General features: G+C 45.5%; 1 protein-coding gene across 1 annotated transcript in view; it reads left to right on the top strand.

Annotated features, from left to right (window-relative positions):
* The first annotated feature begins 771 nt into the window (after window positions 1-771).
* The window catches only part of Tmc2 (transmembrane channel like 2), a 38,193-nt gene continuing 14,741 nt past the window's right edge, over window positions 772-24,223 (top strand). Inside the window, exons 1-11 of the mRNA XM_042694625.1 lie at window positions 772-805; window positions 1,333-1,380; window positions 4,385-4,700; window positions 7,374-7,526; window positions 13,300-13,390; window positions 18,002-18,083; window positions 18,447-18,553; window positions 19,699-19,797; window positions 20,748-20,890; window positions 22,804-22,951; window positions 23,143-23,331. Coding sequence (XP_042550559.1) covers window positions 772-805; window positions 1,333-1,380; window positions 4,385-4,700; window positions 7,374-7,526; window positions 13,300-13,390; window positions 18,002-18,083; window positions 18,447-18,553; window positions 19,699-19,797; window positions 20,748-20,890; window positions 22,804-22,951; window positions 23,143-23,331 — 1,410 coding nt within the window. The remainder of the gene's footprint in view (window positions 806-1,332; window positions 1,381-4,384; window positions 4,701-7,373; window positions 7,527-13,299; window positions 13,391-18,001; window positions 18,084-18,446; window positions 18,554-19,698; window positions 19,798-20,747; window positions 20,891-22,803; window positions 22,952-23,142; window positions 23,332-24,223) is intronic.

Here is a 24,223-nt window from a genome sequence, read left to right as displayed (position 1 = left end):
GAACTGCAGTCCTCCACATCTTAGCCTCCTGTGTAGTTAGAATTACAGGTGTGAGCTACCAATGCCTGACCCAGAGATGGTTTTCAAACAGCCAAATCTGCCCTCCAGAAGGCAGCAGTGGGCAAAGCTACTGAGTGAATGAACAAGTGGCTGAAGTGGGAACATATATCAGGGTGGGCTCAGGATTCGTAGGCCAGAACCAGAATGAAGGTTTCTGGAACCTGACCTAAGGTTGGTGATTCAAATGACCAGGGTCCATCCTGGGAATCTGCATTTTAAGTAGAAGCCCAGATGGCAATTTACATAATCATCCTTGAGTTCTCCTGTGCCTTTGTCCCAGGCAAGGCTAAGGCAGTAGGAAAGAGCCCTAGGATGTAGCTCGCACCTCCCCTGGCTGGAATGCCAGTGGTGTCATTGCCAGGAGATGAGCCTGTGGTTCTTGGCCCTTCCAGGGCCCCTCATTTATTAGTAATGCCTGAAACGTGAGCCCACAACACCCTTAGCAGGGAAACATGAGCAGAGGAGTGTGCAACCGGATTGATGGGCTGGGAATTTGCTGCCTCTTTCCCCAACACTCTCTCTCGATCTCTCTCTCTCTCTCAAACTTTGCCTACCTCTGCATTCAAGCTCAAACCAAGGATCCCTGGCTTCTATCAAGGCCCAAGAAGGGAGGCCAGACATAATGAGGACAGGAAAGCTTCCCAGGATGGAGATGTAGAGTGACAAGCAAGCTATGTAAGTCTTTGTGGGACCCAGGGAGCCCTGCTGACCATGAGCCATCAGCTAAAGGGCCTGGAGAAGGAAGGTGAGTCCTAGCCTCATCCTGGAGAGATCCACCCCATAGGGGGTCCCAGGCAAAGTGGGGCGTGGAAGCCATCTGCACAGGCATGGGAGACCTGGCATTTGTGTATTGAGTGACCTCAGACTGGCTATTCAGCTTCTCCCTGTTTCCTTGGGATGACAGCACTGCCTTCAAGGGCCTCAGGAGACACTGAAAATGATCTTTGTGAAAGACTGTGCCTCGAGTCCCTGATGGGGGCCATCACAGGCCCCCCAATGTCTTTAGAGCCCCCAGGGTCTCTCAGCCTCCTATTCTGACTTTAGTTGCCTGTTCATCTCACCACTTCCTCATGAGGGTGGGGGTGGAGGGGTTCTGACTCCAAGACTTTTTCAAAGTGTTAGAGAAATATCCCAAGCTAGGGACTTGGGGCTTGTTAAATAAAATAACTGGAGCCAGGTTCCAGTCTGAGGGTTCTTCCCATGACAGTGGGGTGCTGGAGGAGAAAGGACTTTGCAGAAGGCAGCCATTTATCCTGTTCTTGTCCCTTCCAGCAGGTGGTGGAGTGAGAGGGAGGGCCCGGAGTGGGCATCCACACCCAGGTGAGAAGGGCTGGGGGGGGGGGGGGCCAGTGGATGATTCACCACCACAGCCCTGCAGTCCAGCTGCCAGCCCCGCAGCTTCCTTCCTCCCTTCCTGTCTCCTTCCTCCCTCCAACCTTCCCTTCCTCTCCCAATCATTCACTCTACACAAGCTGTCCTGGGAGGTGGGTGGCTTAACTGGAGAGGGAACAGAATGTCACAGAGAGCTATTCTGCTCCTCAGCCATGAGTGTCAGGGGAACATGCCTGGGGATAGAAACACTTTGACCAGAGCCTTGCAAAGCCAGAATATTCACTAGCCAGGGGACAGGACAGTGTGGGGCTGGCGGTGGACAGGACAAGTCCCAGGCCACTGCACTGTAGAGGGCACTCTCAGGCCTCCTAAGAGTCCAGCAGTAGCAGATGCCCAAGCACCTTCCATCAGAAATGTGATCACAGCTCGTCAGTGAGCCCGGGAGGGATCTAGCCACCACCAAGGAGAAACTGGGGAGCCCCAGGAAGCCACAGGCAGGGGAGAACCACACACACACTGCCATGAGGAGAAGGGATAAGTAGTCACACACACACACACACACACACAGAGCTTGGGCCCTATACTCCAGGCCACAAATGATGATGGTTGAAGGACCATTTCTTCTCTTCACATCCCCAGTGAGGCTGGACCCCACTTGTAGATGAGGAGGTATTGAGGCCTTTAAGGAGTTGGAAGAGATCACTCTACTCAATTCTGCAGGGGATAGACTCAGCCCCATGTGGAGAAGGTGCCACCACGACCTCCCTCCTCCAACAGGGACTGCTACTCCTTCCTCACGACTCCCCACACTGGGTCCTGACACGTCAGTGAGGGTGGGGCAGGCAGCTTTGATGGGAGACAGGCCTGGATGCACCCCTGGAATTCCCACAGCCCTTCCTGTACCCACATCCCCTCCTCCCTCCCAACCTCTCATTAACCTTTCTTATAGCATCTCACCCCTTTGTAAAGCTACAGTCCACCCATTTTAGAATTTCTGTAGAAGTCTCATAAAAATTCCAATGTCATTCTTCACAGAGATAGAAAAAAATCATGCTTTCCTTCCTTCCTTCCTTCCTTCCTTCCTTCCTTCCTTCCTTTCTTTCTTTCATTCATTCTTTCTTTCTTAAGGAAGGAAGGAAGGAAAGGGAAGAAGGGAGAAAGGGAGGGAGGGAGGGAAAAGAAAGAAAGAAGGAGCTTGGGCGCCAGTGGCTCACAGTTGTAATTCTAGCTACTCAGAAGGGTGAGATCTGAGATTGCCGTTCAAAGCCAGCCCAGGCAGGAAAGTCCATGAGACTCTTATCTCCAACAAACCACTCAGAAAACTGGAAGTGGCACCGTGACTCAAGTGGTAGAGTGCTAGCCTCGAGGTAAAGAGCTGAGGGACAGTGCCCAGGCCCAGAGTTCAAGCCCCATGACTGACAAAAGAAAAAAGAAGAAAAAAAGAAAGAAGGAAGGAAGGAAAGAAAGAAGGAAGGACAGAAGGAAGAGAAACAAATTATTTAATCTCAAAATACTCCGGTATTTTTCAGCAGTCTTCAATTATACAGAGGTTATTGTCCATGCCTATGTGTTCCAGTATTCCCTTATTCTTTCCTGTAGTAGTTTCAATGTTTCATGTTTCGCATTAAAATCCTTGATCTGCTTTGAACTGATATTAGTACAGGGTGAGAGGTAGGGAGAAAAGCACCATTTCTTGAAGAGGCTTGTCTTTTTTTCCCACTGTATATCTTTGGCTCCTTAATCAAAAATCAGATGGCTGTAACTGTGTATATTTATTTTTTTTTTAATTTTTTTTTTGTGTGTGTGTCCGGTCATGGGGCCTGAACTCAGGGCTTGGGTGCTGTCCCTTAGCTCTTCAGCTCAAGGCTAACACTCTACCACTTGAGCCACAGTGCCACTTCCGGCTTTTTTCTTTATGCTTATGTGGTACTGAGGAATCGAACCCAGGGCCTCATGCATGCAAGGCAAGCACTCTACCACTGAGCCACCTTCCCAGCCCATGTGTATATTTATTTATGGGTCTTCTGGCCCATTGGCCTTCCTGTCTATTTTTGTGTCAGAATCATGCTATTTGTGTTCTACCACTGTATAGCATAATTCACAGCAGGTCAGTATTGTGATAACCTCCAGAATTTGGTTTTCTAAAGATTGCTTGGCCTTTTCAGTTCTTGTGTGGTTCCACATGAATTTTAGGCATGATTTTTTTTCTATCTCTGTGAAGAATGACATTGGAATTTTTATGAGACTTCTACAGAAAAAGATAGACACAGGAGAAAAAAAGTATACAAGTTCATTTAAGTTGTTTTAGTGTGTGTGTGTGTGTGTGTGTGTGTGTGTGTGTGTGTGTGTGTGTGTGCCAGTTCTGAGGCTTGAACCCAGGGCTTGGCACTATCCCTGCATTTTTGTGCTCAAGGCTAGTGCTCTACCACTTAAGCCACAGCTCCACTCCCAGCTTTTTTGTTAGTTAAGTGGAGATAAGAGTCTCACGACTTTCCTATCCGGGCTGGCTTTGAACCAGGACCCTCACATCTCAGCCCCTTGAGTAGCTAGGATTACAGGCATGAGCCACCGATGCCTGGCTCACTTAAGTGCAATATGCCTGAAATGAAAATCAGAAGATCAAGAGGGAAACTCTTTTTAAGGCCAACAATTTAGGGAATAGGCTTGGAGGACAAAAAGCTAATGACAACTGAGAATCAAGAACCTAGGCAAGATTGTTTGTTGTTAGGTTCTTCCTGGCCTTACTGTGTGCCATTCTTTCCTAAAAAGCAACAGAGCAAGCCACTGCAGGGTGGGTCTTCAGGGGGATGGGGAGGGAGGTCAGAATAACCTTCATTCTCCATTCTCTTCAGCAGAAAACAGTCTATGCACCAAGATGCAGGGGTCTCAACCCCAGGACATCTTGGACTTAGGATTTCTCACAGGGTGGGGTGGGACACTTTCTGGTGGCTGAAGTTGGTAGGTCAGTACTGTCTCCTTTCTGCCCCTTCAGGTGACAGATCAGGGAGGAGACCCTCGACAAAGCGGACTTCCAAAGCCAAGGGTTCACGGGTCCAGCATGGAGTCCAGCCCAGCCAGAAGGAGAGGCCTGGGGGCAGCCCTAGACCTGGGTCTCCCCGGAGGAAGCCCATGGACCGCCCAGCGCGCAGGAGCAGGCCCGAGGGGCTGCGCCGACTAGAGCGGAGCTCAGTGGAGGAAAGGACCTGCCAGGGAAGGAGGAAGAGAGATGGAAGGACTTCCTTCAAGGAGCAGAGAGCACACCCAAAGAAGGAAAAGGAGGTTGTGGGGAAGGAGCTGAAGAAACCCAGGTGAGCTGTGGTTCTGATCACGTGCTCCCCATCCACTGAGGACTTTCATCCTCTCCTGTCACCCCTCCTTTGTGACAGCAGCCTTGCGCTTGCTCCTGCTTCTATCTGCCCTGCCTTGCACCAGGGTCACAGGGGGAATGGTCACTGGACATCTCTCACTCGGTGGACACCGTCATAAGTGACACCTGTCACTTTGTGAGGAGGTGGCCTAAGCAGCATGGGACAGGATCGCAAGACCTCTGAATTTCAGCCACTGACTCAGCTCTGCTGTCCAACACAGGAGCTGAGGAAAACCATCTACTTCAGACTTGAGGATCACCCCCAAGGCACATCCCTTCCCCTACCCAAACCATTATTTTTCTTCTTGAAACCAGGAGTTGCTCTAAACTTCCATGACTTCTGCCAGTTCTGAAATTCTAGGATTGGGGAATTTCACTGTTTTGTTTGTTTTTGTTCCACTAGTGCTGGTCCATGCTGGTCCAGCTTAAATCTGCAGGTCAGGGTTTTCAGTTTACTTTTGGGTGAACTGATTTTGATAGGATGTCTGTCACTCTCAATGGAAATAGTTTAGACCTTAGTTGATTCTCCTGTGGCAATGACTGGGGATGCTTTTGAAAAAGTTTTTTTTGTTTTTTTTTTTTTGTCTGTCATGGGGCTTGAACTCTGGGCCTAGGCGCTGTCCCTCAGCTCTTCAGCTCAAGGCTAACACTCTACCACTTGAGCTACAGCGCCACTTCCAGTTTTCTGGTGGTTTATTGGAGATAGGAGTCCCACAGTCTTTCCTGCCCGGGCTGGCTTTGAACCACGATCCTCAGATCTCACCCTCCTGAGTAGCTAGGATTACAGGCGTGAGCCACCAGCGCCCGGCTTTGAAAAAGTTTTGAGTGTTAGGATTATGACAAAGAGCTAATGTTTCTTCTTCTGGTCTCCCTCCATCTCTGTTTCTAGCTCTCTGTCTCCTTCTGTCTGTCTGTCTCTCTCTCTCTTTCTCTCTCTCTCACTCTCTCTGTCTCCACATCCCTAGCACTGGGGTTTGAACTCAGGGCCTGGCACTTTCTAGGCAATCCCATTACCACTTGAGCCATTTCTCCAACCTTTTTTAAAAGTTGATTTCGTTATTTTTCTTTTAGGGCCAGTCTCACACAACAGTCCTTCCATCTATGCCTCCTGCATAGCTCTGGGATTACAAATGTATACCAACATGGCTGGCTTGTTGGTCAACATGGTATCTCACTAACTTTTTTGCCCAAGCTACCCTCAGATCTCTACCCTCCTGATATCTGTCTCCTGAGTGATCCAATGTCAGAGCCACAAGCCAAATGTAGCTGTTGCATGCTTGAAGCAGTGTGTTCCCTCAGTGTGACTGATGAACTAAATTTCCACTTTAATTTGTTTTGACATCATTTTAATTCAGTGTTGATACTATTGATGCAAGAGTGAGTTTATTTAACTTGGAAAGATAGATGTAGTTTTTAAATCGATTTGATTTGACTTTAAAGCCAAAACATGTCTTCTACAAAAAGATAATTTATCACTGAAGATGCAGACGTCAGGAAAATGACATCTTGCCACATGATTCACTTATTGGGAAACTTTATATTGAAAACAATTTGCCTATGTGAATCCACCTTTTCAAATACAACTTTATGAAATCCAAATACAGATCAAATATGGCCAATGGAAATTTAATGTCTGCATTGACATAATCTTTAAGTACAAAGTGGATAATGTATTTGGAAGATAGAACCAAAAAAAGACTAAAACATCTCAATGCATTTATTGAGCACATGTTCTAACTCTAATTTTGATCTGTTGGCTAAAATGAACTTTCTGCTGGAGGAGGGGGTGAGAATATAGGTGTTAGTGCTGAGGCCTGAACTCAGGGCCTGAGCACTCTCCCTTTAGCTTTTTCACTCAAGGCTAGCACTCTAACACTTGAGCCACATCTCCACTTCCACCTTTTTTTGGTAGTTTATTAGAGATTAGAGTCTCACAGAATTCCCTGCCCAGGTTGGCTTTGAACCATGATGCTTAGATCTCAGCCTCCAGAGTAGCTAAGGGTAATAGGTGTGAGCCACTGGTGCCTGGCTTGAAATGAGGTCATATGAATACTAGTTCTATCCATTTCTTGTTACTATTTAAATGTGGCTACTAGAAACTTTAAATTACAAGTGGCTCACATTCTATTTCTCTTGGGCAGCACTGGTGTGGGAATGGAGAATTCAGAGAGAGAGAGAGTTGAAGGACACATCCTTGTGGTGTCATGGGCTACAGGACAGAGCTTTGGTCTCACATGACAGGTAGTAGAGGTCTCTGGGGGCAGGAGCAGGCTTTGTCAGCCTTTTAAGAGTCATGCTATGGGCTGGGAAGTTGGCTCAGTGGTAGAGCGCTTGCCTTGCATGCCTGAGGCCCTGGGTTCGATTCCTCAGCACCACATAAGCAAAAAGAAAAAACAAGCCGGAAGTGGCACTGTGGCTCAAGAGGTAAAGCGCTAGCCTTGAGCTGAAGAGCTGAGGGACAGTGCCCAGGCCCAGAGTTCAGGCCCCACGACCAGACCTAAAAAAAAAAAAAGAAGAAGAAGAGTCAGGCTGTGAGCTCCTCCACGTTCAGACCTCATGAATCCCTTCCCCCTCCTTTCTACCTCTCTGAGTCTTCCCCTGGCTCTACCCCTAGGTCATCTTCCTTGGTCTCCAGTACCTCTAGCGATGAGTCTCTATCTGAGGAAGAACTGGCCCGGATCCTAGAGCAGGTGGAAGAAAAAAAGAAACTCATCGCCACCATGCGGAACAAGCCCTGGCCCATGGCAAAGAAGCTGACAGAACTCAGGTAAGCAACAGTCACCTGAGCTCTCCATCTTGACCAACTCCGGTTCTCAGTGTCCACAGGGCTCAGCTCCTTCTGATGGGGATGGGATCCCTTCCTCCTCTTTATCTCAAGAGGATGCGACAACATGGAGATTCATCTCCCGACCCACCCCAGCGTAAGCACATGACACAGCACAGAAATCAGATGCACATGATGTTCCCCAGTGAAATCAGCATTCTCTGAGCATTCTTTCTGTATGCCCCCAGCCTCTCTCCATGTGCACCCACTCCCATAGGCGGTGAACTGTACAAGGAGTGGAAGGAAGGTCTGTAGCCCAGTGCCTGGCCCTGTGGGGAATGCTGCTGCATGAAGATGGTTCTGGAAATGATCATGCCACTTGCCTCTTACTTGCAACCCAGTGCTTCTCTGGTTTCCATAGGAAGGGATGGCATGCCAAGGAATTTACGATAGTCGCATCTCAAATGCAGTTCTGAGCTGAGAACAGACTTTACACTGCATAAGTTTTAGCCACCAGGGCCCAGCACAAGCTCTTCTATTTAAATTTAAATTCATTTAAGTATATATGGTGTTGATAGTTAATAACGGTGTGTTATATACTTGAAATTTTTTCAGAGTAGATATTAACGGCTCTCACTACAAAAAATTTCTAAGGTAATGCATAGTACCTAACTTAACTTTAATTAGTTTGATTTAGCCATTACATATCATGTTATATACCAAAAATAAGTACATTTCTTAGTTGTCAATCAAAATAAGGTAGAAAAAGAATTTATAACCATGGGCTGGGAAGGTGGCTCAGTGGTAGAGCGCTTGCCTTGCATGCCTGAGGCCCTGAGTTCGATTCCTCAGCACCACATAAGCAAAAAGAAAAAAGCCAGAAGTGGCACTGTGACTCAAGTGGTAGAGTGCTAGCCTTGAGCTGAAGAGCTGAGGGACAGCGCCCAGGCCCAGAGTTCAGGCCCCATGACCGGACCCCTCCCCCCCCACAAAAAAAAACAACCAAAAAAAAAAAAAAAGAATTTATAACCATAAGCGGTAGCTTGTGCTTATAATCCTAGCTACTCTGGAGGCTGAGATCTGAGGATCGTGGTTTGAAGCCAGACCAGACAGAAAAGTCCCCATAAGACTCTTATCTCCAATTAATCACCCAAAAACCAGAAGTAGCACTGTGGCTCAAGTGGTAGAGTGCTAGCCTTGAGCACAAAGAGGCTCAGGGGCAGGGCCCAGGCCCTGAGTTAAAGCCCCACAACTGACCAAAAAAAAAGGAAAGAAAAGAAAAGAAAAAGAAAAAAATTAATCAGGTGCTGGTGCCTCACACCTGTAATCCTAGGTACTCAGGAAGCTGAGATTTGAGGACTGAGGTTTGAAGCCAGTCTAGGCAAACAAACCCAAGAGACTCTTATCTCCAATTAACCAAATAAAAGCTACAAGTGGAGGTGTAGCCCAAGTTAGTAGAGTACTAGCCTTGAGCAGAAAAAGCTAACCAAGAGCTTGGAGCCCTTAGTTTAAGCCCCAGTATTTAAAATGCAAATATTCCACATGGCTAGCAGCTACAGGTTATAGGACAGGCTCAGCTGTAGGGAATGATCTGGCTTCTTTCCAGCCTCCTCCTGAGCTCCTTTACACCACTCTTTTCAGGCTGGTTCTTCCTCCTCTCAACAGGTCTGATCAGCCACCTGTCACTCTCACACATCCTTACCTTCCCTCAGGTGTCACCTGAACACATCTTTTATTAACAGTGGAAAAAGAAAACCACAGATGCTGTTGGAATGAGATCTCCAGCTGGCTGGAAGTCTGGGCAACCGGCAGAAGGCTGCCCAGAGGGGACATTTGCATGTGTGCTTGCCTCTAAGGGCAGAGTCCCTCCTGGTAGGGACTGCTGGTAAGGTAGGCAGTGACTAAGGCCTAGGAAGCAGAAGAAACCATGCATGTCTCCCTCACTGAGATATCTCTCTCCATCAAATCGTGGGTTTCTTTTTTTTTTTTTTTTTTTTTTGGGTCCAGTCGTGGGGCCTGAACTCTGGGCCTGGGTGCTGTCCCTCAGCTCTTCAGCTCAAGGCTAGCACTCTACAACTTGAGCCACAGCGCCACTTCCAGCTTTTTTCTTTTTGCTTATGTGGTGCTGAGGAATCGAACCCAGGGCCTCAAGCATGCAAGGCAAGCGCTCTACCACTGAGCCACCTTCCCAGCCCAAATCGTGGGTTTCTTTCCTCCACACCTCCCTTCTTCCTCACCCTTTTTCTTTCCTTCCCCAAGAAGCCTCAGTGTAGGCTCAAGTCTAAGGCTCCCCAGTCTCTGGGTCACCATTCAACCAGGCTCTGCCCCAAAAACCTTTGCTTTCTGGGAAGTTCATCTGGCTAATTCCCACACACCCAGTAAAGAGTGAGGCCAAATGTCCCTTCCTTACAGAAGTCCCCATTCAGACTCAGCTGTATTTTGTTCCCCTGATCCCCAAAGCTCTATCCTCTCACCTAACAACAGAGCTGTGTGTTATTTACCAGTTAACAGTATTCCTCTTTTACAAATGGTTCCCATTGGCTGAGTGCTTTCCAGGGACCAAGCACTGTTCTGAATGTAGCATGTATGAGTGCAGCTCATTTAAACCAATGAAGGTACCACCCCACTAATGAGGAAAGGGAGGTGACAAGTTTAGTGGCCAGCTAGGATTTGAACTTGGGAGTTTGGGCTCCAGAACCCATATGTTCACTTATAATCACCTCTCCAGAATGGCCCGGTATTCTAGAATGTACCCCTTTGCCGGCTCTATGATTTCATCTTCTGGCAGTTGTCTTCAGCTGCAGGTAGCTTTCCCAGACTACATCCTCCATTTTAGAGGAAATTTTTGTTGTTTTTTTTGTTTGTTTGTTTGCCAGTCCTGGGCCTTGAACTCAGGGCCTAGGCACTGTCCCTGAGTTTTTGCTAACACTCTACCACTTGAGCCACAGTATCAGTTCTGGATTTTTCTGTTTAAGAAGTATTGAAGAATCAAACCAGGGCTTCATTCATGTTAAGCAAGCACTCTACCACTAAACCACATTCCCAACATAGAAGCAAAGTTTTAGAAAACAGCCCAGCCATGCAGCTGGTTAACCCAAGTATAATAACTGTAGACTCTAAGAAGAATAGCAAGGCAAGAAAAGCAATTGCAGTGAATTAGAGCAAATCTAAGAATATGCCTTTGCCTCATCCAACTGGCTTTGGCTGCTCCTCAATCTCTTGGACTAGTTTCCTTCCTTGGGCCTCTCTAAGCCTCATTTTCCTCATTGGTACAGATGTGGAAAATAAATACCTCACAGAGTTGTTCTATAAATTCAGAACTATTCATGTAAGTGCTTTAACATAGACTATGAAGTTGATAAATAGTAATTATTGCTGTTATCAAGACTTGAGCATCTTCTATGCCAGATTTTATGCTGGCTGCTGAGAGATGAGGTTGGGCATGAGAGAAGCACACAGACCTGATTAACAATGAGGTAGGAAGTGATATTGCTGTAAGAATTAGGGTCCATCGGGGCTGAGAAGGTGGCTCAGTGGTAGAGCGCTTGCCTTGCATGCCTGAGGCCCTGGTTCGATTCCCCAGCACCACATAAGCAAAAAGAAAAAAAACCCGGAAGTGGCGCTGTGGCTCAAGTGGTAGAGTGCTAGTCTTGAGCTGAAGAGCTGAGGGACAGCGCCCAGACCCAGAGTTCAGACCCCACGACCAGACCCAAAAAAAAAAAAGAATTAGGGTCCATGAGTTGGAGATACTGCTTTCCTCACTGTCAGGTGAGACAATTGCCTTTGTTAGAAGCTTGATATCTCAGAAAGTTATCCAAACTCTGTCTTCAGAGTGAGCAAAAGATGTCTACCTCTAGAAAGACAGAGTTTACACACTTTTCCTCTGTTCTTCCCATTACAACTGAAACCCTAGATGTTACACATAAGGCTAACAAAAGGAGATTTGGTGGAGAGAAGGTAGCAAATTGGCTAAGAATGGCAGGGCATTGAGTTCCTTGGGTTTTCTTTTTGTCTTCTGTATCTCAGACTGGACAATGGAGAAGCTGGCAACCTCAATGTATTAGCTGGGCTGTGGTTCCCATCTAGGGTTTGAAGTCCTCTTGCATGCCAACTGGCTGCTGCCCCTCCCATACTGCGCAGAGAGGTCCCCTCCAGAAGAGCCTGGGCAACAGAGGGTTAAGAATTTCCTTGTTTAGTTTAGAAGTAAAGCTGTGGTCCAAAGTGGGAGAGTGCTAGCCTTGAGCCAATAAAGCTCAGAGATAGAGCAGAGAATGATGATGATGATGATGATGATGATGATGATGATGGTGATAATAATAATAATAATAATAAATGGACACTCAGGAAGTTCATTAAAAAAGAAAAAAAAGAATTTCCCTGCTTCTCACTTCTCAGACATCTCTCTCTCTCTGCCACATCTGCCCTCTTTTCCCTGCTTTGTATGTTTTAAAAGCTCATATAATTACATTGGGCCTATTCAGATAATCACAATAATCCCTCTATTTTAAAGTCAGGAATACACAATACATACACACACACACACACACACACACACACACAAATACATAAATATAAGCTGGGCTCTGGTAGCTCATACATATATTCCTGGCTACTCAGGAGGCTGAGATCTGAGGATGGTGTGGTTCAAAGCCAGCCTGGGCAGGAAAGTTCATGAGACTCTTATCTCCAATTAACCACCAGAAAACCAGAAGTGGCACTGTGGCTCAAGTGGCAGAGCCCTAGCCTTGAACTAAAGAGCTCAGGGACAGTGCTTAGGCCCAGAGTTCAAGCTTATAGCCTGCACTGGGTCTTGAACTCAGAGCTTCAAGTTCTTATTTGGCTTTTCCATTCAGGGCTGGCACTCTACCATGTGAAACACATCTCTACTTCCATCTTTTTTTGGGGGGAGGGTCTAGTCGTGGGGCCTGAACTCTGGGCCTGGGCGCTGTACCTCAGCTCTTCAGCTCAAGACTAGCACTCTACCACTTGAGCCACAGCGCCACTTCCGGCTTTTTTCTTTTTGCTTATGTGGTGCTGAGGAATCGAACCCAGGGCCTCAGGCATGCAAGGCAAGTGCTCTACCACTGAGCCACCTTCCCAGCCCTTCCACTTCCATCTTTTTGCTAGTTAATTGGAAATGAGAGTTTCATAGGCTGGGTGCTGGTGGCTCAGGCCTATAATCTTACCTACCCAGGAGGCTGAGATCTGAAGATCTCAGTTCAAGGCCAGCTCAGGCAAGAAAGTCCATAGACTCTTTTCTGCAATAAACTACTCAGAGAAAGCCAAAAGTAATGGTGTGGCTCGAGGCTCAGGGACAGAGCCCAGGCCCTAAGTTCAAGCCCCAGGATCTGCTTTAAAAAAAAAAAGTCTCATAGACTTTCCTGCCCAGGCTGGCTTTGAAGCATAATCATCAGCCCCTGAGTAGCTAGGATTACAGGCATGAGCCAGGGGTACCCAACTAAAGAGTTTTAATTACATTTTCCATGTCTTTTTACATGTAATAATTTATTCACAGTTGGACCATGAAAGGGCAAAGAGCTAGGAGAACAATGACAAAATACTGCCCACCACAAGTATCTTCTATACACAAATATTATTCTTGGCACTCAGAAATGTCAAGAGACTCAACAGACAAAATGCCCTGCCATCATTGAATTTCTGTCTTAATTAAGGCTATAAACACATACAGGCTTTCAACCTCATGCAAGTCCTTGTGGCTGAGATGTCCTTGAATTGGGTGCTAATTGAATTCCTGCTCATTTTTTCGCCTGCCCAGGGAGGCCCAAGCATTTGTGGAGAACTATGAAGGAGCCTTGGGAAAGGGGAAAGGCAAGAGGCTCTATGCCTACAGGATGCAGATGGCGAAGGTTAGTGCTGTAAGGAAGCAAACCCCGAGGAGGGCCTACTTCATGAGAGGGAGGATATTTTCAGTGGTTTTTACTACTGTGTGTGCATGTCTGTCTAGGTCTGTCTGGGTCTGTGTTGTGTGCGCTGGTCCTGGAGCTTGAACTCAGGGCATAGGTGCTGTCCCTGAGCTTATTTTGCCCAAGGCTAGTGCTTCACTACTTGAGCCACAAGTCCATTTCTGACTTTTTGATGGATATTGGAGATAAGAGTCTCCTGAGCTTTCCTGCCCACTCTGGCTTCACACCATGATCCTTACATATCAGCCTCCTGAGCAGCTAGGATTATAGGCATCAGCTACAAGCACTTAGCTTTTCTGGATATTTTTTCAAATGGAATCGTGTGGCCTTTTCTCTCTAGGATGGCCTTGAACTTCAATTCTCCAGATCTTGTCTTACTTAGTAGGTTGTATTACAGATGTGAGCCACCAGCACCTAGCTCCTTATCATCATTACAAAAAAAAAAAAATGTGGTGGGGTGGGGTGGGGGTGGGGGTGTGAATGTTTTCTGCCAGCACTGGGGCTTGAACTCAGGGACTTACATACTCTTGATTGGATTTTTTTGCTTAAGGTTAGTGCTGTACCAGTTGAAGCAGACCTGTACTTCTGACATTTTGCTCATTAACAGAGATAAGAATCTCTTGGATTTGCCTACCGAGGCTGATTATCCCAACTTGGGATCCTCAGATCTCAATCTCCTGAGTGGGTAGAATTACTCTTATCTCCAATTAACCACCAAAAAGCCACAAGTAGAGGTGTGGCTCAAACAAATAACCTTGAACAGAAAAAGCCAAGCAAGTGAGCACCAGGCCCTGAGTTTAAGTCCCAAAATCAGCATGCATGTGCATGCACTTACACACACACACATACACAGAAAGAGAGAGAGAGAGATATACAGAGACAGAGACAGAGACAGAGACACAGAGAGAGATTTGTGTGTCAAATTAACATCTAGTTCTTTTATTGTACCTCCTTTTTATCTGGGAATGCTGGGGATTGAGCCTCGGTCCTCCCACATAGTAGGCAAGTATTCTGTCACTGTCCTACATCCTCCCAACCCCTTGCACTGTCTTATTAATGCCAAGTTGTTCTAGTTTTATCTGATTATGTATATAAAGATGTTTTTGTAGGGTTCTTCTGAATGTGATATCTCATTCCTACCCTAAAGTGTGGATTAGTAATTCTAAGACAGTTTCCATAGACAGCAGTGACTCTGGACTTCATGATCTTCTCACTACTTCAATGAGAAAGACTATAGCACTTCACATTGTGTTTATAAGAGTTATCAGCTCAAATAGACTTACTAAGGATGAGAAATCTTCTAGTTATAGTTTATTAAGACTTCCATTTTTATTATATTCTATTTTTATTAAACACTTTTCCTTGTTATGAAACCTCTTTCTTCTGAGATACTATCAGTTGCAGTAAATTATTTTTAATTCCACAGATATATTTTGGTGTTATGGTATTTTGTTTATAGTTTTGTTTGTTTATTTGTTTGTTTTTGTCGGTCATGGGCCTGAACTCTGGCTCTGGGCACTGTCTCTGAGCTTCTTTTACTCAAGGCTAGCACTCTAACACTTGAGCCACAGCACCACTTCCAGCTTTTTCTGTGTATGTGGTGCTGAGGAATCAAACCCAGGGCCTCATGCATGCTAGGCAAGCACTCTACCACTAAGCCACCTTCCCAGCCCCTATTGTTTTTTATGTAAGTTTTCATAAGATTGATCTAAATGTGTGTGTGTGCGTGTCTGTGTGTGTGTGTGTGTGTGTGTGTGTGTGTGTGTGTGCATATGCCCATGCATGCTGTCTTGGATGGATTTGAGTCAACCACCACTTGAAACCTGTTCCCTACATGTAGCTGGAGCACAAGATGACATGAGTACTGACAGCTCAGTCCCAGGGCCAACTGCCTCATCTCATACAGTCCTGAGGCAGGGACTTGGGGGTCTTCTGCCCTTGCCCCACCCAATCTAATTTTCTGAGCTGAACCAATAAAGAGCAAGCATTTCAATGGTCATCTTCTCCCAGGCTCCCGGCATAATTTGCCATCTAATATGTCTACAGCCTTGAGGAACTGTCAGGTGGTTGGTTACCAAGGGACCTGTGAGCAGGCTGCGCCATCTGGCTGCATCCATTGCCCCTGTGGGACCCCAGCCTTTGCATGTCTACATATTTCATACTGATTGTATCAGCATCCTGACATGAGATCGATCTCTCAAGGGACAACTCACATGAATAAAGATTATGAAACTGATATATAAAACCAGATACTGAATTATTCATTTATGAGGAGAAATGACTGGTGCAAGTGCCAGAAAATTCAAAGTCCACATCAGCAATGTTTTTCATGTTGGCTAGTTGAATTAGTTCTATGGAAAGCTAAACCATTATCTCAACTGCAATCTATTAATGAAAGTCACTGCCATACAAGCCAAAATACACACAGCCCAGGGCATCACAAAATGCTCGTGTTATGCAGAGCTAATAGGAAGATGAATAAGCAAAAGATTATTTTTGAGGACAGAATCAGAACCAGGGATGGGGGATTAAGCTGTGGGGCTACAGCAGCCCAAGGCTATCATCACCTGCCATTCAGATTTTTGTATTCAGCCTTCTGCTTGTGAACCTCTCACCTCTTCTGTATCTACAACCATATCATAATCATTCTACCAGCTTGTGCTGGAAACCACATCTGGAAAACCAGGTCTGGAGCCTGCCTGCTGCCTTCACATAACCCTTTCGCCCTTTACTATATTTACAAGGGAAATAAAATCTCATCTCCTGCATAAGTAAGTTTTTAGGAGCCTTTTTAATAATAGCAACAACAACTACAATTTCAGGATCTGTTCTCTCCTATCTCCTAATCTTCTGTTTTCTAAGACTTTTTTTAAATTCCAAGTGGATTTAATCCAGAAACAGGGATTATGGACAGCATCTCCTGGAACGATCAAAAGAATAACCCATCACATAAGATGCTTCCATTTCCAGTTGATATAAACTCTACGTATCAAACTGTAGACAGACCCGTGTGCATTCATCTGCATTCTCTCAGTGTAACAAACACTGAGATAATTGACTTATGAAGAGAAACATTAGTTAGACTAGCATTTTTGGAGATTCTAGTCCATGAGCGGCACATCATGGTTGGATCATATAGCAGAGCAAAATAGTCACTCATGGCCAGAATGCAAAAAGAGAGGACAAAGGCCAGGTATGGTGGCATTTACCTGTAATCCCAACAATTGAGAAGCCTCTGCAGAAGAATCTTGAAAGTCAGGCTAGCCTGAGTTACATAATAAGATCCTGTCTTGGGGGAAGGAGGGAAGGATTAGAGGAGTAGCTAGAGTTTCATTATTCCCTTCAAAGGAACATCCCCAGATAGGTGCCATTGGCTCACACCTGTAATCCTAGCTACTTAGGAGGCTGAGATCTGAGGATCACAGTTCAAAGCCAACCCAGGCAGGAAAGTCCATGAGACTTTTATCTCCAATTAATCACAGAAAAAGCCAGAAGTGGCACTGTGGTCCAAGTGGCAGAGTGCTAGCCTTGAGCAAAAGGAGCTCAGGGACAGTACCCAGGCTCTAAGTTCAAGCCCTGAGACTAGCAAAAAAAAGGAACACCCCCCCCCCCCAATGAGCTGAAGATCTCTCACTACATAATACCTTTTTTGGGGGATGTGGGGGGCGGTCATGGGGCTTGAACTCATGGGCGCTGTCCCTGAGCTCTTCAGCTCAAGGCTAGTGCTCTACCACTTGAGCCACAGCGCCACTTCCAGTTTTCTGAGTGGTTTATTTGAGATAAGAGTCTCACAATCTTTCCTGCCTTTGCTGGCTTTGAACTACCATACTCAGATCTCAGCTTCCTAAGTAGCTAGGATTATAGATGTGAGCCACCTACACAATACCTTTTAAAGATCCCACAACCTCCAAATAGCACAACGCTAGGGAAACAAGCCTTTAACATGTGAGCCTTTTGAGGATATCCCAGATCCAAATTATAGCATGGTAGGAGGGGGGAAATAACCTTCTTTATTTCGTTCATAAAAACAAAGCTGTTGGTTAGTTCCTTGGGAGAAGAATGAACAGCCAAGGGCTGAGATCAGTTTACTATTTCTACCAGCCTCATAGTTTAGCACCAATTCTTATAAGACGTAGGTATGTGTCTGCCTGCCAGGTATGAATATAAGACTTGTGAAATCTTTTTCCCTTGAATTTTTGTTTTAAGATGAAGAAAATTGTATTAGAAGTTGTTAACTAAATTCAACAACCTGTGCACAGAATTTCTAGGTTTGTATAAACTGTCCAAACCTGAGGTATCCTCAGCACTAGAGACCAATAGAAGGCATTGCTGTTGCTCTGGAATTTCTCTCACATCACCCCTCACTTTGAGGAAGCAAGAGTTTGTGAGCCCAGACTCAAGGTTGCACGAGATGAGGACTCCAAGATGGCACCCGAAGCCACCCACAGGTCAACTGCACGTTGACTTGATGCCAGTAGCATGTCCCCGGGACGTGCCTCCTTGTACTCCAGCTCCACATGTTAGTTACTGAGTGTTTTACTTGTTTCATTTCAGAAATGGGTCAAGTTTAAGAGAGACTTTGATAATTTCAAGACTCAATGTATCCCCTGGGAAATGAAGATCAAAGACATTGAAAGTGAGTTCTTTTAGTGTCCTCCTATAGTTGATTTCCCCAAGGATTTGGAATGTGTACTGACCTTTATATTGGATTGTTTCATAGCTTCTGTTGGCGTAGGGAAGGAAAGAACTTCCTAGAGTAGTTTGAGACTAGAAAGAACAAGGCTTGAACTGAGCTTCCTCCCTGTCCGGTTGTGGATGCTGTGGCAGGTCTGTTGACCCTCACAGAGTCTCAGGTTTATTTATCCACTAAAAGGAAATGGAGGTCAGGCTATCTAGTCTCACACCAATGTGAAACTTGAGTCTAAAACGCACACAAAATACTCAATGGAGTCGATGTTCTCTATCCGCACACTTAGATCTTTATCTTTTCCCTCTCCAGGTCATTTTGGTTCTTCCGTGGCATCCTATTTCATCTTCCTCCGGTGGATGTATGGAGTCAACCTTGTCCTTTTTGGTTTAATATTTGGTCTAGTAATAATTCCAGAGGTAAAAAAAAAAAAACAGAATGTGCTATTCTTGTCTTCACAGGGGGAAAAAGTCTTTCCTAAATGAATATATAAATTTAAGCCAGTTCTGATTTCCTGCATCAGTGAGGATGTGAATGAGGGCAGGTGTATGAGGATACTCAGGCAGAGCAGGAAATGCTCTATTGTCCAGCAATAGAGCAAGAAAGCCAGAAGTAGAACTGTGGCTCAAGTGGTGGAACACGAGCCTTGAGCACAAAGGCTCAGGGACAGCACCCTAGGGTGCTGATTGAGGATATACATGCAGAATTAAACAATAGGGAATTGGTCAAGTGCTTTTTTGGTACATGTATGCATGATTATATACTTTTGGAGTCTTTTTTGGAGGGGGGGGTCCGGTCATAGGGCCTGAACTCTGAGCCTGGGCGCTGTCCCTTAGCTCTTCAGCTCAAGGCTAGCACTCTACCACTTGAGCCACAGCGCCACTTACGGCTTTTTTCTTTTTGCTTATGTGGTGCTGAGGAATTGAACCCAGGGCCTCAGGCATGCAAGGCAAGCGCTCTACCACTGAGCCACCTTCCCAGCCCCTGGAGTCATTTTTATTATGTCCTATGACATAGGAAATTGATCATAGTATTAAGCTAAATACCAGACTAAAAGATGTATAGAACTCAGATAACTTTGATGAAATGTATCATTGACAGGCAATCTTTGTCAATAGGTAATATGTAAATTTTTTTCCCAGTCCTAGGGCTTGAACTCTGGGCTTTGGTGCTGTCCCAGAGGGTTTTTTTGTTTTGTTTTGTTTTGTTTTCTCAAGGCTAGCACTCTACCACTTGAGCCACAGCTCTACTTCTGGCTTTTTGGAGATAAGAGTCTTGCAGACTTTCCTGCCCAAGCTGGCTCAATCCTCAAATCTCAGCCTTCTGAGTACATAGGATTACAGGTGTGAGCGCTGGTGCCTAGTTTATATATATATTTTAAATGCTCTTCTGTATATTTTCTGCAATGTGTATTATTTCATTTTTAATGAGGAAAAATCATTAATGTCATTTAAAGAGGAAAACAGTTGTCCCCTGCTCTGAGAGGAAATGTCTGATCCAGTCTCTACACGTCTCTGTGTGTTCCTATTTTCTCATTTGTGCTCCTGTCCCTCTCGGTCACCAGGTGCTGATGGGCGTGCCCTATGGAAGTATCCCCAGGAAGACTGTGCCTCGGGCTGAGGAAGCAAAAGCCATGGACTTCTCTGTCCTTTGGGATTTTGAAGTATTATCAACAACACACCAATGAACTTCCATTTTGTGTTTGGAAGGCCCAGGGTTGCCTAGAGAAACCTGCAATGATTCATTTAGTTATTGAAAAACTAGTGCTTTCATCAAATAGGATCCCAGAGTTAGAGAAAATGCTTTTCCTATAGTTCTCGTTATATCCAGAGAGCTGTGGGAACTTTCTCCCTTATCTCCTCACGTATACATAGCCCTTAAAATCCCCATTCCCTCTGCTCCCAGAGCAGACTGGCCCTGTCACTTTCCTACCTCAGATATTCATTCCTTTCCACTCCCAAATGGAAGGACTGCCAGTCCCAACCCACTACCTGGCAGCTCCCTTTTCTCTAGTCCTGTGTTGTGGGGTGGGGTGTGTGTGTGTGTGTGTGTGTGTGTGTGTGTGTGTGTGTGTGTAGGTACTGGGGTTTGAACTCAAGCCCTGTCCCTGACCTTTTTCAAGGATGGCACTCTATCCATTGAGCCACAGCTCCACTTCTGGCTCTTTTGGTGGCTAATTGGAGATAAGAGTCTCTCTCATAGGCTCTCCTGTCCTAGCTGGCTATAAACCACATTTCTTAGATCTCACCCTCCTGAGTAGTTAGGGTTACAGGCATCATGTTCAGGTCTTGGGAGGAGAAACAATTGGGAGCATTACATACTTGTGTGGGCACACACATACACACAACCTTTATCCCCCAATTTCATTGTGTAGCTCACAATACTTCCCCTCCCTCCTATACTCAGTGTGACAGGGAAATGTGAAGAAAGGGACGGGTGGACTCTGGAGTCACTAGGGGAGTAAAAGGAAGAGCAAGAACAACCAGAACTCTTCCTTGGGCCCCTTAGACTCCGTTAAAACTCAGAGCCCCAAATCTCTGGTGGAATGGAAGTGTCTGAGACCCTCTGCTCTGAACTTACAAACCCTGAACATTTGCATTTACTGTCCCACAGGGCTACATCAAATATTCTGCACTCTTCTATGGCTACTACAACAACCAGAGGACCATTGGGTGGCTAAGGTACAGACTGCCCATGGCTTACTTTATGGTGGGGGTCAGCGTGTTCGGCTACAGCTTGATGATTGTCATTAGATCGTAAGTATGACTGTCTCCTAAACAGATGTTGACTTTTTAATCACATAAACAATCCTTCATTAGGTCTCACTGTGGCTACTTACTTTCTAATGGTGCACTCAGAAAAAAAACCATGGAAACAAATACACAAAACAAATGCAGGTTATCAAGTGTGAGTATAAAAGTTATAAACCAGGTAATATGGAAAGTTCTTGGAAATGCTGTAGAAACACCTTTAGATGAGGCTGAGAATTGTCGGCCATGCTGAAAGCCTGAAGTGCAGAATTTTGGACAGAGGAAGAGCATGCTCAAAGCACCTGAGGCAACAAACATCCCTGTGTGTCCCCAGACTGTCAAATGTCCAAAACAGCTTGAGAGGGAGCATTGTCTCTGGGAAAGTGAGGCTGGAGGGCTTTGCAAGGCTTGTTTCTGTTTTTCTCTAGCACTTGGAACTAAGCCTAGCACTTAAAAAGATAAAACAATTAATTTAAACTAAATAGGCACATCTGTGGTGAATCACCACAGCCTCTCTAGCCCAGGATCCGCCTGTCACTGTGGTGGTCAGAAATGACCTTTTAATATGACTATGTCTTTTAATTCATACTCTTAGAAAAAAAATGGCCAAGCTCATAAATTACCTTCATAAGGGTCAGGAGACCCATCCAACCATTGCTAAGAGTTTGTGGTGTGAGAGTTATGATCCCCTGCAGAACACTGACCACCAGGAGAAGAACCATAGGGGTCCTCCATTCCCAGGGTAGCATGGGTGGCTGTGTCTCCTGAGCACTCTCAGAGCCTGATTCGAATCCCAGAAAGGGAGATGGGGGAGCTTGACTAGGCTTTCTGCTGTATCCTCCCTCAAGGAGAGAGTACTGCTGTTCACAAGAAAGACCCTGCCCAGTACTCAACCATGAGCATGAGGTGCTATCAATTCACTTAGCACTATTAAATTAAAGAGAAAGGGCTGGGAAGGTGGCTCAGTGGTAGAGTCCTTCCTTGTATGCATGAGGCCCTGGGTTCAATTCCTCAGCACCACATAAGCAGGAAAAGTTGGACTTCTGACTTTGGCTCAATTGGTAGCAATTGGTAGAGCACTAGTCTTGAGCTGAAGAACTGAGGGACAGTGCCCAGGCCCAGAGTCCAAGCCCCACAACCAACAAAAAATAAAAAATAAAAGAGAAATAACAAGAAGAAGGCTTGATTTTATTTCTTGGCCCTCATGTGTTTTGGGGGGTTTTTTGCCTGCTTTGATCCTTCATAAGCAGAGAGATAGAAAATGTTTTTATGATAGACTAAAAAAGCCAAGTCCTACAGGACAGCAAATGCAAAAAGCCAAAAGGTAAAAAGAAATGAGGGAGGAACACTAAATCCCCTACAGTATCAACAAAGCCCTTGCTTGGAATGCTGTGATGCCCACAGCTACACAGGACTGAACTCCCAGGAGCATGGAGAGGTAGGATGAAACAGGTATATAACAAGGAAGGCTCAAGCTTCTTCAAGCCAAGCTTGCCTTAGAAAAGGATGTGTTTCCTGATGGCCAGATCAACCTCTCCAGGGGTTACTAGGTTTTATATCAGAGAGAAATAGATGTGTTATCCAAGAAAATAGATGATTTGAGAGGAGAGATCCCTTATAGAACTGGCAAATGTATTTGCAGGTAACCCAAGCCACAGAAAATCAAGTGCTATGGTGGAGGACAAGGGCCCTGAAGCCCATGGGCTCCTTGTGGTCCAATTGAAGCCATGTGTGTTTTCAGGAGACTCTGAATTTGGTGGTGGAGGGAAGGGCAAGTGCTCCGGATCTGGTTCAAGTTCTTCTCTGGCTTATTCCCTCATTAGATGTCTAATACCTTGCCCACAATGTAGGCCAAGGTTTTCTCGGGGTAATGTAGCAGAAATAGGACAGGCATGCTGACAGGGCTTTGTTCCCTCCAGGATGGCCAGCAACACCCAGGGGAGCACAGGTGAGGGAGAGAATGATAACTTCACCTTCAGTTTCAAAATGTTCACCAGCTGGGACTACCTGATTGGGAATTCAGAGACAGCTGACAACAAATATGCCTCCATCACTACCAGCTTCAAGGTAGTCACCCCAGAGTAGTTCCCACTTCTCTAAGGGGCAGGATATCTCTTCTCAGGGCACAGGGCATTCCATCACCCCTCTGTTACTTATTTCTGGAAATACAAGGAAGTAGTATTCTCAGAAACCCAACAAGCATGGTTCTTGTTGCTTCCTGGCCTGATATTAGTCACATCTCCTTTGCACACACTAAGGAATCAATAGTGGATGAACAAGAGAGTAACAAAGAAGAAAATGTCCATCTGACAAGATTCCTTCGTGTCCTGGCCAACTTTCTCATCATCTGCTGCTTGTGTGGGAGTGGATATCTCATTTACTTTGTGGTGAAGCGATCCCAGGAATTTTCCAAAATGCAGAATGTCAGCTGGTACGAAAGGAACGAGGTAAGAAGGATATCACTGGTGGAGGCAAATGCTGGAATGGCTGGATTTTGTGCCATTCAGAAGACTTCCTGGAAGTTTGTATTATAGAACTTGTTATAAAACGTAAAATCATATCACTTTCAATTAGCATGAAATCTTGAACTGAGAATCATCTGTTATTAGATGTTAAGAACCGAGACTTAGCCGGGCGCTGGTGGCTCACGCCTATAATCCTAGCTACTCAGGAGGCTGAGATCTGAGGATCGTGGTTCAAAGCCAGCCCGGGCAGGAGAGACCATGAGACTCCTATCTCCAATAAACCACCAGAAAACCGGAAGTGGCGCTGTAGCTCAAGTGGTAGAGCGCTCGCCTTGAGCTGAAGAGCTGAGAGACAACGCCTAGGCCCAGAGTTCAAGCCCCACGACTGACCAAAAAAAAAAAAAAAAAAAGAACCAAGATTTATAACTACATAAAACTGGAATATAACATGTCAATCAGCTAGGTAGCCAGTTGTCCTAATACCAATTATTTTAAAAGATGATTCTTCAGCCCAGGGAAATGGCTCAGACTTGTAATCCTAGCTACTCAGAAGGCTAAGATCTGAGAATTAAGATTTTAAGACAGTCAAGTAGAAAAATCCATGGGACTATTATCTCCAATTAACCACCAAAAAGCCAGAAGTAGAGGTATGGCTCAAATGATAAAGTACCTGTATTGAGAGAAAAAGCTAAGTGAGAGCTCAAGGCCCTGAGTTCAAGTCTCACTACACACACACACACACACACACACACACGTTAGATCCAAATGCCAAAGTCCTAACTACTACTGTTGGTTCCTTTTTTTTTTGACCAGTTCTGGAGCTTGAACTCATGGCCTGGATACTGTCCCTGAGCTTCTTTTGCTCAAGGCTAGC

Source organism: Dipodomys spectabilis, unplaced genomic scaffold (assembly GCF_019054845.1).
Source record: "Dipodomys spectabilis isolate Male_0828 unplaced genomic scaffold, ASM1905484v1 ptg000175l, whole genome shotgun sequence".
NCBI classification, from domain to species: Eukaryota; Metazoa; Chordata; class Mammalia; order Rodentia; family Heteromyidae; genus Dipodomys; species Dipodomys spectabilis.
Note: the sequence above shows the minus strand (reverse complement) of the source record. Positions and strands in the feature narration are given on the sequence as shown.